The 18,161-nt window shown below is 42.9% G+C and overlaps 1 protein-coding gene across 2 annotated transcripts in view; it reads right to left on the reverse strand.

Annotated features, from left to right (window-relative positions):
• The window catches only part of Vopp1 (VOPP1 WW domain binding protein), a 60,740-nt gene that overhangs the window by 12,393 nt on the left and 30,186 nt on the right, over window positions 1-18,161 (reverse strand). For both annotated transcript variants that reach the window (XM_051152281.1, XM_051152282.1), the window contains one exon: window positions 9,573-9,650. In XM_051152281.1, the coding sequence (XP_051008238.1) occupies window positions 9,573-9,650 (78 nt within the window). The remainder of the gene's footprint in view (window positions 1-9,572; window positions 9,651-18,161) is intronic.

Genomic DNA, 18,161 nt, shown 5'->3' on the forward strand with positions numbered 1-18,161 from the left:
ACCAACTCAAACGCTAAGAATGCCATCAGACAGCACCCGAAGCCTGCAGAAAAGCTTCCCCTGTGTTGCTATAGCTATCTCTCTGATGTACCTACCACTGTATTTTAAGACCGTCAGGCTTTGTGACTTTCTTTATTCTGTAAAACTATAAACCTACATGAAGCTGTGGCCCTTCCCCCTCATAGAACAGGAGAGACTCTAGAGTTCATTCCAGAGCGCTCAGCCCAGACCACTAGGCAGCCCCCACCACCCCGCGCGCCTCACCCTCCGCTTTAAATGATCTCTTATTGAAAGTAGAGCACAGATTTTTCTGAGGCTCTTTGTCTTAAGCTGTGTTCTAAGTCCTCTGAAACTATGCTTGCACCACAAGAACATTCCCTGGTGTAGGCTGGGCCTTCTGGAATGTACCCTAGGTTCTCTCATGTTCTGTTCTGCTAAGTTTATTTTTCCCTTTTACTTCTGAAACTAATATTTTTGTGTCATCATCTACTTCACAGCATAGTTGCTCTTTAATAATCTTCAGTTAATACTCCACAGTTCTTAGCAGCCCATGCATGGGATTGTGAAATAGGTTAAGAAAGGTCAGGCTGTCTCTTGGGAGCCACAGTTGTCTGTAAACAAATGTCGTTTCGCTCCTCTTGATAAAGTGCTTTACAACACCAAAATGGCCCTCCTTCCCTCGTGAGAAAGGGTCCTGTTACATAAAACCAGTTTGTTTCCAACCTGTGGGTCATGGCCCCTTTGCACAAATGACCCCTTCACAGGAGTTACATATTAGATAACCTGCATACTTGATATTTGCACTATGATTCATAACAGTAGAAAAATTACAGTTAGGAAGTAACAACAAAAATAATTTTATGTTTGGGGGTGAGGTCACCATAACATGAGGAACTGTATTAAAGGGTCACAGCACTAAGGAGGTTGAGAACCACAGCTTTAGAGGAATGGCCTTGTGTGATATTTTACAGAATCAACGGTCACACTGTGAAGACCTAGGCCACATCAGGTGTGATATGATTGCAGCCTTTTGACTGCAAAACAACAACAACAACAAAAACTACCTTCCTCAGTTTTTGCACCAAGAGTGTCAGGCATGAGCTTCCTCTTGGTCAGTGACTAGAGGGTCCACTATGCTCAACCAGCTTAATAAAGCATGGTGATATGTAGCTGCCTCACATGGATTATTTCACTGGAGGCCCCAGCAAGACCTCCCACACCAGCCTTGCTAAGGAGAGGTTTCAGATGAGGAACGTACTGACAAACAGTCCAGGTGTTGGCCTTCTTCCTTGGATGGAGAGGTGTCATGGGACTCGGGAGCCCAGGAACCACACAGCTCTGAGAGGGAGAAGGTATCCCAATGGAAGGTCATCCTGAGACATAGGAGCTCAGGAACCACACAGCTCTGAGGGAAAGCCTCCTCAGCAGTAGAGGTGTTGCAGCTCCCAGGGGAGGGTATCTCCAGCTGAGCTGAGGAAATCAGGAATCTTATCCCTGCTCCACTTCTTGGCTTCTTCTCTTCATTGTTTCTTGGCTTCTTCAGAAGACAGAGTCACACCAGGTAGCAAATCTCATAAAAGAGATTTACTGGGAGGGTCCACGGTGTGGAGGGACAAATCCATGGTGTGGCTGCCTCTGGTCCCAAGAGACAACAACAGCCTGTATATAGGATTTCTTAGTGGGTGGCGCTTTCTAGGGCAGAGCTTTCCAGGGTCAAGACTGGTGAGATTTCATGTCCTGAGCTTGGGGAACTCAGGGGTTGGTGGGTTTCTGTGGGACGGTCAGGGATTGGTGAGTTTTTCTGCTCAGGGATGGGTGGCTTTTTGTTCAGACTTTTCACCTAAAATTAGCATAATCTCTGAAGGGTCCTATTGAGGGTCTAGGGCTGATCTTTGTGACAGTAACAAAGGTTGGAAACACTGTTATGATGGTGAGGGAGGTCTGGGGCAAGGGCCTGGCTGCTGGAGCTCCTCAGGCAGGGGCCTGAGCCGCTTTCCCGTCTTGAAGGTTTACAGTTTACAAAGTATAAAATGTTTACAAAGAGAGTTCAAGGTAGGGAAGCCTTTCCCTGGCTGTTGAGTTGCCACAAACAGTCAACATCAGGACCACTGAAACCAGAAAGAACTGGGATGACTGCTGTGTTCCCAGACAAAATGTATGAGTCCTTCTGATACCCCTAGGAGATAAGACTGTGTACTGAATTCAGTTCTGGTTAGAAAGTTTGGGCTTCTTATAGGCCTCTTAAAGGAGCCCCACTTATGGAGGAGGACAGGGGTTGAGGACCCATTTTGGGGGAAGATGGGTGGACCTCTTGGGGTAGCTCCTTAAAGTTGAAGAAGATATGCTCCTTTGAGGAGTCTTCTTAAGGTTTTTGAAGACAACTCACAAGATTCCTGCCTTGTCCTCCTGTGCTAAGTCAGGATACCAACAGGGGAGGGCTTGCTTTCCTATTTCCATCTGTCTCACATGAGAGATCTGGTTTTGATTTTGGTATTAGTTCGGATGAAGTACCAGGCATCAGTATGAATGACTGGGGCATACTGGACAAGCTCTTCTGGGAGAGTTATTTTGTTAGTGGTGGTTTCATCTTGTTTTGTCCCCTTTGTTGTTTCTGAAAGAAAGAGTTGGACTGCTTCCTTGCACTCATTTTGGCATAGGGATGGCTTCTCGTGCTCTCTTAGCACTCTGCAGCTTGGCTGCTGAGCACACTGCACTCTTGCTTTGAGTCACAGCCTACGTTCTCTGCCTTCACTATTCCCATTATTTGCTATTTTTTTCTATGTGTCCCATCTTGTTTCTATGGGTTTCTATGGGAAATTTCTAGTCATACTAAATTGCTCCTGGAGTCACAGAATCCGACATGGACCCATCCTTGCTCCTCTGACTCAGGACCTGACAGGTCTTATATAGAGTTAATACATCTTCTTTTCAATGGAGTTGCTTCTGATCTTGTCCTGCTAACCTCTTTCAACAAGTCACTTAATGTTCCTTCTAATGTGAAGGCCATCCAATCAAAGATTTCACGCCTTCAATGCACACTGAAGGAGTCTCGGGAAGACTCTGGTATTTCACTCTTCAAGGGAAAGCTGCACACTTTTGTGAAGTCGACTAGCCCTCTATGAAGTAGGATGGCCACCAAACCTACGAGGCTTTTGGCCTTGACCACAGGCATAGATGCTGGGAGACTATGTGACTTTGAGAAAGCTTTCTTGTCCAAATGGCCTGATTGGGACCCCAGTACTTCCCCAATTTTCACCAGTGCTTGTGCCTGGGATCCAAGGTATAGCTCAAAAGCCCACTAGTTTATCTAAAACTAGTGATGTATTTAGGGGCTGGAGGAGTCTTTCCAGTCTTTCCAATTTTGAACCACTAGCTTCAGAAAATGCTTGGCTATTAAATTTGCCTTTTGTCATTAAGTCTGCTCATATATTCACAAACAAACAAACAAACCTCTAGAAACTAGAGGGTTTTGCTGTAATAAATACCTCACAGCATACCGAGGTGGCTCAAAATGTCTTCAATAACCAAGATACTGAAAAACAGAAAACTGGGGAGAATAGATGTCAGCACAGGAAAGGGACTAAATGAACGTCTAAACTGTCCCAAATCCAAGGAGGCACTGGCTTTCCTTACCATGAGGGACATAGCCAGGGAATAAGAGTGAAGGGGCTGGCTTGTCCTGTACTAAGCTTCCAAGGGCCCTTGGTTACTCCATCATTAGGAGGCCACAGAGTTTACTTTCTGGTAGACACTGGGTCAGAGGTTTCTGTTAAAAACAAAACAAAACAAACAAACAAACAAACACCAACCACCCTAACTCAATGGGGCCAGTTACAAACACTAAAGATGCCAGTGCAGGGAGCCACTATCACAGTCAAGGATGGTCAGCATTGTTTTCCCCTTCTAGGCAGAGATCTCCTTTGAAAATTAGGTACCACAATCATCTTACTCCCCCGAAAACCAAAATGTCCTTTGTGCCTTCCCACTAGCCTAACTTAACTGCTCTTCTGTCCGCAGAACATCTCCCCACTTGGTCCTTCTTTCCCACACGACTCACCTCGCCTCTTTTCATCTGTCACTATGCTCCCACTTACAATCTTGCCCAGAGCCTGAACTTAGTCAGCTTCCAACAGCTCTCAAAGGGCTCCCTGGGTCCATAGGGAATGAGCCATAAAGTCTTGATGACCTAGCCCTGTAAGACAAGGCCCTAACTGGGAAAGGACGGCCTATGGCACAGGGCGAGTGGTGGTTGCAAGGGCAATTGAGATAGGCACAAAGCAGATCCTCCCACTTCTTTGCTCCAGCCAATCCCCCAGGCATCCAGGTAGCCTCACCAGCCCGGAAACATAGGACCCCACCTCAGAGTGACCACAAGGTACAAGGCAGGAGAGAGACTGGAGGTAGATTCTATATTGGGTCCTAATGCTTGCCGTTTCTGCTGGGTCTCTACGCCTGCTTCTCCTAAGTGAGATGAGACATTCTTCCTCTTTGGGGGACTCTTTTGCCTTATGCCTATGGTTTGCCTTTGTGTCTGTCCCACAGAGCCCACTCTTGCTTTTATTTTTACTTTTCAATTTTACAGACATAGGCAACTAAGGAGGGGTGGGGGCAGCATGACGTCAACATTTCCTGAGTTCTAATGTCTGTTTTTTTTTTTTTTTAATAGTTTTCTCTTTAATGATCTCTAGTTTACCATACTTGCATTATTCTGCAACTTAACATCTTTATAAGGGCAAGAAAAAAGACTTATTAGGCTTTTCAGGTTGTTTGCCTCCCTAGCTGGCAGACACACACCAATCGGTTAAGGATTTGGGTTAATCCATGATTACCACAGGAAGCAGACATGCACAGCAAGTATGTGAGAGCTTTACATTCAGATCCCGCAAGCACAGTAACTCTAGACCTGGCCTGCGCTGCTTTTGAAATCTCAAAGCCCACCCTCCCAGTGACACACTTCCTCCAACAAGGCCACGCCTCATAATCCTTTCCAAACAATTCCACCAACTGGGGACCCAGCATTTAAATATATGAGCCTATGGGGCCTGTTCTCATTCAAACCACTACATAATCCCTCCACCTAAAACCTCTCAACAACAACTCCAGCTATGCCTCCTTAACTAGAGGTGGGCTTGTAAAATGTTAGCATTCCTTTAAGATAGGAGGAGATAACCAAGTTTACTGGCCCCTCATCTGAGTATCCAGCCACTCCTCCCAGGTGTTGTATGCAGTCAGGACTTAACTGAATGAGGTCTCAATGTTTTCTGAAGAAACTAGGGTACTTAGGGTAAAACCTAAGCATGAGATGGGGTCCACTTATGCAGCAATGAAAAAGCTGCTATACATACTATGTAAAGATTGCAATAAAAATAGATATCGCCTAATACCCCCTTAGGAAAAAATTTTTACAACAAATGGTAGATTCATTTGTTACTGTTATATCTTGTAGTATTTAATTGTTTTTAATCAGAAGGGCTTATTGGTTAAGGCAGCTAAATGTAATTTCAGATGTTCAGCCCTTTCAATACTTGCCCTCTATTTGGTTCTTGTTTACAGAAATCATTCAAAGTCATGTGCATCTTTAAAGCTCTTGCTGAAATGTAACCTTTCTTCCTCTCAATGTCTGTAAGAACACTGGACGACAGAAGGGGAGAATCAAAAATAATCTGTAAAATTCTAATTAGAAAAATTACTCAAAACTTACAAGAAAAAAGGGTAATAGTTAATAGTCAGTGTACAGACAATCTTAATTTTCTACAGTTTGCCATGTATATGACTTGAATTTAACTTCTGAGAGAAATAAAATTAAAAATAAATAGATATAAAAAGTCTTATAAAATATGAGGCTACAGTTTGGTAAAAAAAAAAAAAAAAATTAAAAGATATCTTGGATTAGGATACATTTTTTATGATAAAATAAAATTTTGTCCAAAAAGGAAATGGGACTTAAGGATGATGTATGTATGTTTGGTGATTAAAATTTATAAATTCCTAAGTTTATAGTGGTCTATTCATCTTAACAAAAAATTAGTTCAAGATGTATGTCTAACCACTTTGATAAGTTTGTTAAGCTTTAGCTAGTTAAGAAACTGAACATATAAGAAACTATAATAAAAATAATTATACATCTTTAATTTTTATAAATATCTCATGGATACAATCTCTGTTCTTTTCTGTAATAATGATAAAATGAGCTACTTAATATGGAACATCTTTTAAATTTCATATAGAAGAATCAGGAAAATGAAGTTCCCAGTTTTTTCATGGACTGAACTTATGGATTAAAATGTATTTTGCTACTAAAAGAAATTCAGTTCAAAACTGTAATTTTAAGTGTTAAAATCCTGGCAGAAAAAATTATAAAATCCTAATTTTAAGCATTGCTACTTTATTATAAACTGTTACAACAAAGATAATTAAGACATAAACGTAACTATCAGACAACTCATTACTGGTTAAATATCTCTAATGTGCCCAAAATTTGTTTGTAGTTATGCTAAGCACAAATATAACTCATATACCAAGACAAAATTAGAGGGAGAGTCCAGTTTATATCTCCCATTATATAGTCTTCTGTATATGTTGTCAAAGTTAAGCCTAAAACAAGTTACTCAAAACATGAAGCTTGTTTAATAAAGTAATATTCAAAATTAGGTAGATTAAAAACTGGTCATAGAAAACTGAATGGCTGAATATAATGTGTTCAATTTACAATACATTTACATGACAAGATATCCCGAGGCTCAACTAGTATCCTTTTCCTGGTATGAACACAGACCCCTTCAGAGTAAAGTTCATCACTACAGGAACGCATCAGAGAACAAGAATGTCAGAATCTCAAGGTGTCTAGTGGCAGCCAGGTTCTCCCTATATCCTTACGACCCAACCTCTTACAAGGTATGGCTGTCATATGCAGCCCCCACATGAACCTTCTCCAGCCTATGGCCTGGTCTGTTCTTCCCCCAGCTGCTTGTCCCTATATAAATCAACTCTTTTGGATTATGTAAATGTTCTGGCCCTTTAGTCTATTTTCTAGGGCTCCCGGCCACTGCACCTGGTCCCTTCCACTCTCACATGGCCCAGTTCAACCTGGCCATGCCCACTCTAGACTCTCCCAGATGTCCTTGCCTCTGGCTATGCTCTCCGACACGTCTATAATAAACTTTCTCATTCACCACACCCAGGAGCAGTCATGTGCCTTTCATTTCTCTTTCTCTCTCTCTCTTTTCTGTTTCTCTCTCTTTCTGTCTTTGTTTCTTTTCCATTCACTAGTGTGCAGGACTGACCAGCTTCACCAGCAGTGTCAGCCAGAACAAGGAAAACCTCATCTACAGGGAAGATGACAGGGAGTGGGAGTCTCTCAGCCAGTGGAGGATCTTAGAGTATACACCCACATCCTAAATATTTCAAGTAACAGAGGCAAACAGCAATTACTCTGCACTCAACATCTCCTCAACTGACATACCTTGGCTTTCAGTTATCTTGTCAAAAACTAATGCTCAGGGCTAACGGATAATTACATGACTGTGTAGGATGTTCTCAAGAAAGTTTTAAATCGTATAAGACAGAGTCTCTGTCCTAGGGCATGGCAGCCCGGCAGCTGAGCTATGGGAAGCTCATTTAAAGACAAAATTGCAGGTGCCAATACTAGGTGAGGAGGGAAGACCTAGACTGTGAAAGTCCCTCCAGACGGCCTCTCTGGGTCACAGCTTCTGCAGCACTGCTGCCACTGGAAGTGAACAGGGAACACTTGGAGATAAGGATCACTATGGCCTCTCCTCCCTTTGGACTCGTGGCAGTATTAGTCATAGCACTTCCTCTAGGACTAGCTACACTGGCTTCCTAGGACTGGAGTCTGACACAATTTACCAACTGCTGTATCTGATCCAGTGGCCAGACGGTGTAACTAACTGGTTGTTAAGCTTTGTCAAACAATCAATAACCTGACTTAAAATAATGATTCTAAGGGACCGGTATCTGCCCATTCATAAAATTCAAGGATCTGAAAGTAGCTAGGAGAACGAAAGAGATTACAAAAAGCCAGGTTGCAACGACCAACACCTCCCTTTCCTTGGAAGCCACACTTGCCTGTAGACAAATGTCTTCTCTATCCTCGTGGTAAAGTGCTTTTCAACACCGGAAGGGCCTTCCTTCCCTGAGGATGAAGGATTCTGATATGTAAAAAACCAGACTGGTTGCTTTGGAGGGAAGGTTTTGCATGATGTTTACAAGATCCAAGGTCATGCTGTAAAGACCCTCCAGCCTATGCCAGGAATGATGTGATTGCTGCCGTCTGAATGTAAAACCCCTTCCATCCTCTGTCTCTGCACCAGGAGTCTTTCCCAGGTATGACCTTCCTCTATGTCAGCTGGCTAGAGGATGCACTCAGCTCTCCACTGGCTTAATAAAGTGTGGTAGTCTGTAACTTTTCCACCTGGATTGTTTCAGGTTGCATGCCATCTTCTGCCAGGTACAGGTTATGACGCCAGCAGCCACGAGGAAAGGGGGAAACAGAACACCAACACTCTTTGCTTGGGGTAGGGGGATGCAGCTACCTAGGCATGGCTACCTGTGTCAAAGGAAGGCTTGGCCAGGACCCAAGAAAACAGATAATGCCCAGACCCCAAACACCCAAGCCTGATTAAGAAAAGCTGGTGATGAAAGGATCTATGCTATAAAGAAAAAAAAATCTTTGTTGTCCAACACTTGCAGTCCCAGATGATTTCCTTACTCAAACAGTTGTCACAAGAAAAAGGCAGTCGTTCAGAGAACGATTATAGTGACTGCTTGGTTATAAGGTTATAAGTGTTAAAACATCAGTAAAGCAGACATTTTAAAGTTATATAAAGAGTATGTGATGATTTAACCCGCCCTGATGTTCCTGCAGGACATGATTGCTACAAGCAAGCCGAGTATATGAGTTTAAGAAATGCTCAGTGCGTTTTTACAGAAATCCCCTTTCCGGTGCTGTGCCATCCCTCTATGCCATCCCCAGCATGCGAAATGCCTCTTAGCTTTAGACTACAGCTTATCCCCAAGGACTTTCAGGGGCTTCTCTGAGACCTAAGACTTGCACAAAGCTACTCTCTAAAGGACAGTCTGCTTCCTACCCTTCTCCCAAGTTGTGATGTGATAGCTTTTGTATTCTCTCCAGACCTCTGTGAGGAGCTTGGGAAAGGGTGAGGATGCAGGGTGCCTGTCTTGAAAGCTAGCATGCAGTAGACACAGATGTGGGAAGACTTTCAGGCAGCAGACACTTTGTTACAGTTCTCAGCCCACTGACTCTGCTTCCTCAAGACTATTTCAAAACCTGGCTAAGAAGCTGCTCAAGGCTGAGGTTGCACGTCTCCAAGCTCTTCTTACTCAGACACTGCCTACGGAGACAGGAGGGAGACAGTTCTGGAAACTCCTACTACCCACAGGCCCAGAGGAAGTGAAGCCAGATATTCTTTATCTTAGGCCAGTCTTTCCCAAAGACCAGGACCTTAAAGATGGCATTGGAAATGAGGTGGTGACTAACAGTGGGCACACCTCTTGGGGACTGGTACTCAGAACAAGAAAGAATTGCAACCTACCAAAAATACCACAGCCTCTGTATGGAGAGGGCCCGCACACAGCACCTGGAGCCACAGCAGTCTTCATAGGAACGGCATCTGTAGGAGAGAGGACACAATTATGGGTTAAAAAAGGGGGGGGGGCTGTTCCTCATTGCATGGTTTCATCCAGATTCGCTGTAAGCATAAGTATTCTTAGAAAAATCTAAATGGATTCCTTCTGGGGGAATCTTCAGGACCAGAAAAGGATATTAAACCTACCAGACTCATGTTCCAAGGAAGCTGGGCATCAGAACTAACAATGACTTGTCCTGTCTTTAACCTCCGGCCATGAGAAAGGTGGGACTGTCTCCTTATGCCATTACAAGTTAAAAGCAAAGGTTACAGAGTCAAGTTAAGTAAAGAAGCTTGGTTCTGGTCTGGGTACTAACTAGCTATGTGATTTCTGATATTAAACTCTATCAGCTTTAGTTTCTTTAACAGCAAAAGAATGGTGGGGACACTTCAAATGCTAATTTAAGGACCTCATCGTTATGTAAGAACTAAGTCTGCTCAGACTCTCTTCCCACAGACCTCTACATACTTACAGCCTCTGGCAAAATCCAGCAGCATGAGACATGCCCAGCGGCTGTTCTAACCTAGGAAAGCCCCTGGGATGCGATCTATTGTAGGTCTGAGATGGCTCATTAAGTGTAAGATTATCTTTATGGGAGGAGAGAGCAACACTTAAGGGAGATGCTGAACTCTTACTCTTAGGATGGGTGGAAATCAGACAACTATATACTAAAGAAATGGGTCTGATTCCTATCATGGATTTGTGAAGATGAACATTCTTAGCACATGCGTTACGTTCATAATATGTGTTCTAAGTGTGGTAGGTAGAACTCAAGATAGACAGAAGATCTCCCTCTCTGTATTTGTGTCTAAATACCTCTCTCTCCAGTGCACGAGGGTCCAAAAAACAAAATAGGATGTCCACTCACAAGACTATAAACTTAAGATTGTATGCAATATAAGACTTTGCCAGAGCAGACTGGATACTCTCCTACTGACTTGGAAGAAGCAATGCAAGTACAGGAAAGGCAAGTGGAGGGAATGTGAGTTCTGGACACTATGAACAAGTCCCTGAAGGACTCCAAGTGCTGGAGGAGGGTTAAGCTGAACCAATCTCTTGATTTCAGCCCTGTGAGACCATGAACAGAGAAACTACATTGGCTATGCTCACAGTTAGGATCTATAGAAACTGAGATTTATGTATCAACATGTAAAGTGTTTCAACCAGGGACACTTGTAGCAATTTGTCACAAAATAACAGAATAAATAAGGGGAAAAAGTTATAGGATATAAGCACTGCTTAGAGATACCTATTTAAATTGTTTGTCAAAGTCTAGTAACCATACGCAAGATGCAAATGACAACAAAATAAAACTCAAGGGCTATTGTAGCACCTCTTTGCTCTGGTGACTGTCTGCTGATAGCAAGAGTAAACTTGGCTAGGGTGATGTCTAATCTTGATTGTCAACCTAATGGGTCTTGTAGGCAAACACCTGGGGTTGCCTGGTTTTGAGGACATTGCCAAAGAGGTTTACCTGAATCAGGGAAACCCACCCAGAACATGAGCGGTCCACTTTATGGACTGTGGTCTCATACCCTTCCCCCCCAAAAAAAGTGAAAGTGAGTGTAGCACCTGCATCTCGGTCCCCTGCTTCCTGAATGCAAATGCAATGTGAATGGCTGCGTCATGTTCCTATGGTCAGAGCTCCAGCCACACTCCTATGACTTCTCATCATGATGGATCTCCATAAGGGCCAAGCAAACCCTTCCTTACTTAAATACTTCTGCCAGGTATTTCCTTTCACAACAACAGGAAAAGTAAGCCAGGATGTTGGTAGTGTTCTGGAACCCTAGTACTTTGAACCCAACACTAATAATGGGCTGCCTTCTCTGTTCCCACTTGATTTCCCTCGTCATTCTTACCCCTTCTACTTGGAAACTGAAAAGATGACATGAAGATAGCACAATAACCCTTCTGTAAATGGGAAGAGACCCCTGCCCTGAGCCCACAGACAGGAATCAGCATACATAGTATGCTCTGATACCAAGTGCAGAAGTTCTCAATCCAATTTGGAACTTTACATTGGCTAGAAAGGGTCTCACAGAAGACTGCGGCAATATATTAAGAGTTTGCTATGGTTTGCAGGTAAAAATCATTAAAGGGCTGATATAACAGGATGACTGACAGGTGACACAAGGTACAGGCATGGTGTTGGCTTGGGATGAACTGGCAATGCACTTACAGTGAGTATTTCCCAGCTGCTACAATCTCTAGGGGTGATTATAACCAGTGCTATGAAGGTGAAAATTGATTTGAAATGGTCAAATGGCCTCTTTTATGAGAACTATTTTCTGCTACAGACCTCTGCTGTATACAAAAGTATGTATACAATAGGCTTTAACATAAAGCATATTTTCATAGTTACTGTTGAGAAAGTCTGAAACAAACAAACAAAAAAAAAACCTGGGTATGCTGAAAGAACTAGTAGAGTGCTTTATAAGAAACAGCTACTCAACCTGACATCCTACAGAGGGAGCAGGAAGACAGACTATCTTATACACATGCTTAGAGCTCCTTGTCTAGAATTTTGGGAGTTCATATGTACTTAATATTTAAATATAGAAAATTATTACATGTATTTGTTAATATACATGCAGCACTCAGCCTGAAAACACAAAGTGTAGCTTGGCGGTGGTGGCGCACGCCTTTAATCCCAGCACTCAGGAGGCAGAGGCAGGTGGATCTCTGTGAGTTCGAGGCCAGCTTGGTCTACAAAGGGAGTACAGGATAGCCAAGGCCACACAGAGAAACCTTGTCTCAAAAAACCAAAAACCATAAATCTAAACCAAAACAACACACACACAACAAAACAAAACACACACACACACACACACACACACACACACACACACACACAAACGGAAACTACAACACAAAGCATTCACTAGGCCCCTTCAGCTAGACAACCACTCATTCCTAAGCACCCTTGAAGCTCATCTGTGCTCTGGCCTGACTCTCACTGTCAGATGCTGACAAGTGCCGGCCACTGAAAGAACACACTCCTTCGGGGGTTAATCCTCCCATCCCTTTTCCTTCACTGCTTTCCTCCGATTAAGGCTGAAGGTGTACTTTGGAACTAGGCACTCCCTGCTATCATTTCAAATAGCGGCAATAATAAACAAAGACGTTAACTACAACTTTGTGCTTCATTAAAAGTAGAAAGTTTGTCCCCTGGAGGGGGAGACCTGGTGGCACTCAGAGGAAGGACAGCAGGCTACCGAGAAGAGACTTGATACCCTATGAGCATATACAGGGGGAGGAACTCCCCCTCAGGAACAGTCATAGGGGAAGGGAATAAGGGGAAAAGGGGAGGGAGGGAAGAATGGGAGGATACAAGGGATGGGATAACCATTGAGATGCAACAAGAATAAATTAATAAAAAATAAAAATAAATAAATAAATAAAAGTAGAAAGTATTACTGGGTGGATTGGACAGTAAATAAGCCCATCACCTAACACACTCCAAGCACTCACTGCCTAGAAAAAACATTTTTGTTCCAAAGGAAGTCATTAATACTAAACTGGGTACAGAGCAGATGGTGAGAACAGAATGGATTTTCTGTCTCATTCTACCGTGTGCGCAGATTCTCAGACTGGCAGCACAAAAGAGCATCATTCTTACCCAAACTCACCTGTCAGCACTTATAATTTCATGGGCCTGGAACTTCTGCTTGGCAGAAACGGGCAACTGAAATTGCTTTGTTACCCAAGTGCTTCTCAATGCATTCTGGGAGCCAAATATAGACTTCCAGTAAGGACAGAGAACGGGACAAAGCACCCTAAGCAGGTATTAATTTGTAATTCAGAATATTCTAAACATAACACAATCTCTGTCTGCCTGTCTGTCTCTGTCTCTCTGTCCCCCTCCTTCTCCACCCCTCTCCCGCCCTCAATGATAAGTGATGTAGTCCTTAGGGTGCAAAATGCGAAAGGAAGAATAAATCTGGTTGCTTCTGGGCCGTAAGTTATGAATTTGCAGTGTGTGCCAGTAGCAGTTTAATATAAAAATGAGATGGTGCCTCTGCCAAATATTTAAAGGTGAGAAATAAGCATGTGTCATTATTAGCACTGTTCAGGAGTGAAGAGGGTCTATCTGGCCTTTAGACACATTTATTCTACAAACATCAAGAATAGAATATAAGGAAGTATTAGGGCAGGGAATGTTCAATGTCAATAAAATAAAGGTATCTCTATTTTGTAAAAAGCAAATCATTGACATATAAAGACTTCCTTCTGGGCTTGGTGTGGTGGCACAAGCCTTTAGTCCTAGCACTAAGGAGGGAGCAGCAGGGAGAACTCTGTGGCTTCTTAAATAGCCTGGTCTACATAGGGAGTTCTAGACCGTCCAGCGCTACGCAGAGAGAGCATCGCAGGAATAAACATTCCTTTTCCTTTTGGTTATTGTGACGGGCTGGCTATTACTGTCCTCTGCCCTGCATCTTCTGCAGAAGACCACATCAGAAATGGGATGGCATAAGCCTTGACAAGCATCAGATCATAAAGGCAAAGCCCTGAGGGAAACAATGAGTGTCTTTATAAGGCCAGGCAGGAGACAGCTTGCTTGTTCTCTGAGCTCCCTGCATGGAAGGCGACTGTCTACAAACCACACTGGGTCAGCTCGCACCACCATGGGCTTCGAGCCTCAGGAATAACAAAGATATCAATATTTGCTGTTTTAAACCAACCCTTGAAATTGTTAGAGTAATCTAAGCCCAGGCAGATGTTAAGTAGTTATTCCTTAAAATGTTACGTAATAAATTAACTCTGAATGCGGTAAAGCAACTATAATGTGAGTTCAGGGTACAAAGTATAGAGAGAAGAGATCTTGACAGTTGTAAACTTGTGTCATCATAGGGTAGTGTTAAATAACAGGGTATGGTTAATAATTAAACTTTATAATTGTATCCTTTAATACTATTTGACTTAATATCTAATACTCAGCCAAGGACAGTAGCATATCTGTGGTGCCAACTACTTAGGAGCACAAGGCAGAAGAATGATTTAGTGCACTGAGTTCCAGGTCAGTCTTGGTAACATAGTGGCATTGCAACTTATTGGAGAAGAACATGCAATCCTTTCCCTGCCTTCAGTCTTAAGTCTCCACAGCCCATTCTCTTCATTTATGTGTTTGGCAGAACAGTAAGGTTGGGTTTTGTTGTTGCTTTTGTTTATATATATGTTTGTTTTGTTCTGTTTTCTTTTGTAGGTCAGAACCCTCCTATCCTCCTTCCTGGTCTGTCTTGGTTTCTCCACAAGGAGTGTGCTTGTCTGTTCAGACATACAGTCATAGTATAAAGGCCAATTAACTTCCATCTGATCAACATATCCAAGGTCAATGCCAAACAGGGTGGCTTCAGAGAGAGACAATTGCCTGCCAGCTCTTTCTTTGGAGATCTATTTATCACTGGAAGAGACTTTCTCAAACTTGCATAAGCCCACATTACTTGTATTTAAGGTGGTTTGTGACATTTACTTGAAGAAAAAACTTTTTTATTTATATCCCGGGTGGGAAATTATTATAAATGCTGTAAAGCCTATAATTAACAATCCAGATGGACTAGAAAGTGCTCATTTTCTCACAATTGGTAACTGCTGAGGAACCCAGCTACAATAGGGAAAAGGTGAGCTGACGTAGGATGGACCACACTGCTGATAAGTTTCACTAACTCTATAGAGACTTTCAAAGTCTACACTGTGTTCCTAGGATCCAACTTTTTCTTCCTTTTCCTATTTTAGTAAATTGCTACTCATCTGAAATCAGTTCAAGTCAGGTCTGTCTTGGGAAGCAGTCCTTCTGGTTTTGGATTCAGTGAGATTCAGAATAAGATATGGTAAGATAAGGAAATATACCCTGCCAGAACAGCAGAGTCATGTGGGAAATGAGAAAGTAGACATCCTCCCAGAACCTTGCAGTGTTTTAATTTGATGCCAAGTCTATAACCATTGAAATCACATAGCACAATAAGTACAAACGGAGTGATATGAAATTGGCAATGAGATGTGAAAGGGAGACTGATTCTATTACCTCCTGGGGCTGGGAACTGGAGTTTACATTGATGACTGGCTTATTTTCTCAGTGTAATCTTTACTTGCACTGCTGTCTCAGTCCATTAAGGCCGTTGGGGAATTTATACACATTCCCTCCACAGCAGACTCCCTAGGCCTCTTCAGGCTGGTAACCAAAGCTGTGTTCAGCTGTTTCATCAACCACAGAGAAAAACAGGATTTTAGAAAGCAAGGGGTACAGGGAGCTGGGGATCACAATGGAAGAAGGGCTTTCCCCCACACCTGTCGCCTCCTTGCACATCTCCAGAGTGAGGAGAAGCGCAACTTAAAGAAGGAAGGGTTTGCTTAGCTTATTGTTCCACAGGATGAGCCCATCATGTTAGAGAAGCCATGACAACAGGTAGCGAAAGCTCAGAGACAGAGGGATGAGCTGGCTGACCACATTTTCATCCACTCACAGGTAGCAGAGCGAACAGGGAGGAGCGCAAGGCTATGAACACTCAAAGCCTACGCCAACAGCAGACTTTCTCCAATAACATTATATCTCCGAAGATCCCATAATCTCCTTACACAGGCCACCCAAGTGTTCAAATACATGAGCCTGTGAGGAACATTTCTTCTTCAGATGCCCACAGACCCAAAAGTATCAGGTCCAATGTCACACTAGAGCCATGGGGGTTTAGACCCGGTATCTGGCTCTCACACTGGTACCTACCACTCGAGAAGGCAGCTACAGTGACTCTCCTGGGCACTGGCTCACAAAGCCTGTTGCTGGGCTCTCAGTCAGCTGTGTTGCAGTTTGCTAACTGACACACTCCCTTCTTATAGGGAGGAGAGCGGCTTGAAGGACTCAAGAGGTAAACAAAACTTTCAAGTCTCTGAAATCTAGAGTCTACAATATTATACCTCAGTAAACAGTTGCTGGGGGAAAGATGCTTCTACTGGCCAAGATGGCATTGAGTCACTTAAGGAGACATAGGATTTATCCCCCATGTTGGGGGTCCATGGCACCATTGTCTGGGAGTGACTCGTTTTCTTGTAAGTAGCCCAAAGGCTCATTGGCTCACTAAGCTACACTTGAGCAAAATGGTTTCTTAGGTTGGTCATTAGCATCCCATCTGGGGTAAATTCACGTGTCCCTAGGGAAATCTCAATGCAATGCGACACCCAGGAGTGCAATTTACTTATCAGCATTCTTCATAACACAGGGCAACTACTATGTTCTTGAAAAGAAGTTTCACTGTCACACAGCAGGCATAGGAATTGGGGCTTTCAAATGGCCTGCTCAAAACTGACAGAGGAGAACAGTATTAGGAAGAATGGGTTCTGTTAGGTGCAAGATAAGCCAGACACAAATCTATCTTCCTTTTATCTTTGATCACAGTGCTGTCCATCCTATATTTCCTTTCATCCTTTTCCTTCAGTTGTTAAGTATATGACTTCCCTTCCAGTATTAAGACCTTGTTTACAAAGAAGCATCCTCAAATGCCTTCCTTTAAACATGTTTACATCTGAACCAGAACCAAGAGCCCTTCTTTTACTCTGCCCCATCAATATGGCAGCCAGACATGTGACTCAAACATGCAGAAGGCCTCTGAAGATGCTTCAGGTCCAGGGTAATGGCTGAACATCTAGTGTTCTGTTACTGCATTGATCTTAACATTTCCTTGGCATTCTAAGAGAACAGAGGTAAATCAAGTATCGTCTTTGGGGTGAAACCTTTCCCACCTGCCAGCATTTACAGGACTATGGGGTTACTTACTAGTTTAAATCATTTGTGTTGGATCAAGAAGACTCAATCACTAGCCAGGCAGGGGACAAACTTGTAAGAGGAGCACTCTGAAAGGCTTCTTGGGTAGTGGGTAAGTACATAAACAGCGCATGATCATTTCCCTGCCTGGGTCAGGGAGACAGGTGTAAGTCATGAGGTGATCCATTAGCTTAGCTCATGATGCCCTGGAGAATTAATCAACTTCAATGGAGATTACATCAGCCTTTCTCCACTTTCTCCCATGGCCATAAAAAGTCCTTAGACAATGGTACTATGGCTTCTTTCCTCCTTGAAAACCTCTCTCACCCTCAGACATTTATCTCACTTTTCTTAAATTAGCGCTTTTCCTCAACTGTGCTAATGCAAAATTATAAAAATACTTCTTACATTCTAAGAGCCTGAAATTTTTGCTGGACCTTGCAGTGAAATTAATAAGGCATCTTGAAATCACGTAAGATTTAACACCAATCTGTTGTGTACTCAAATTTAATTTTATTTAAACAATAAATATGTATATGCAAATACATTGATAGACACGCAGTTTTATGCAAACATGAAATAATAGGATCCCTGGATTTTAAAGAAATGCTTAGTGCTCTCTCTCATTATTGCCCTCCCTCAAACCTCCAGTTAAAGTCCTCCCGGATTCTTCCAATTTCTCACTTGATGGTACCTATGTTCTGCTATTTACTTTCCTATAGTTCCCACAAATAGCTCC

Source organism: Acomys russatus, chromosome 10, assembly GCF_903995435.1.
Source record: "Acomys russatus chromosome 10, mAcoRus1.1, whole genome shotgun sequence".
NCBI classification, from domain to species: Eukaryota; Metazoa; Chordata; class Mammalia; order Rodentia; family Muridae; genus Acomys; species Acomys russatus.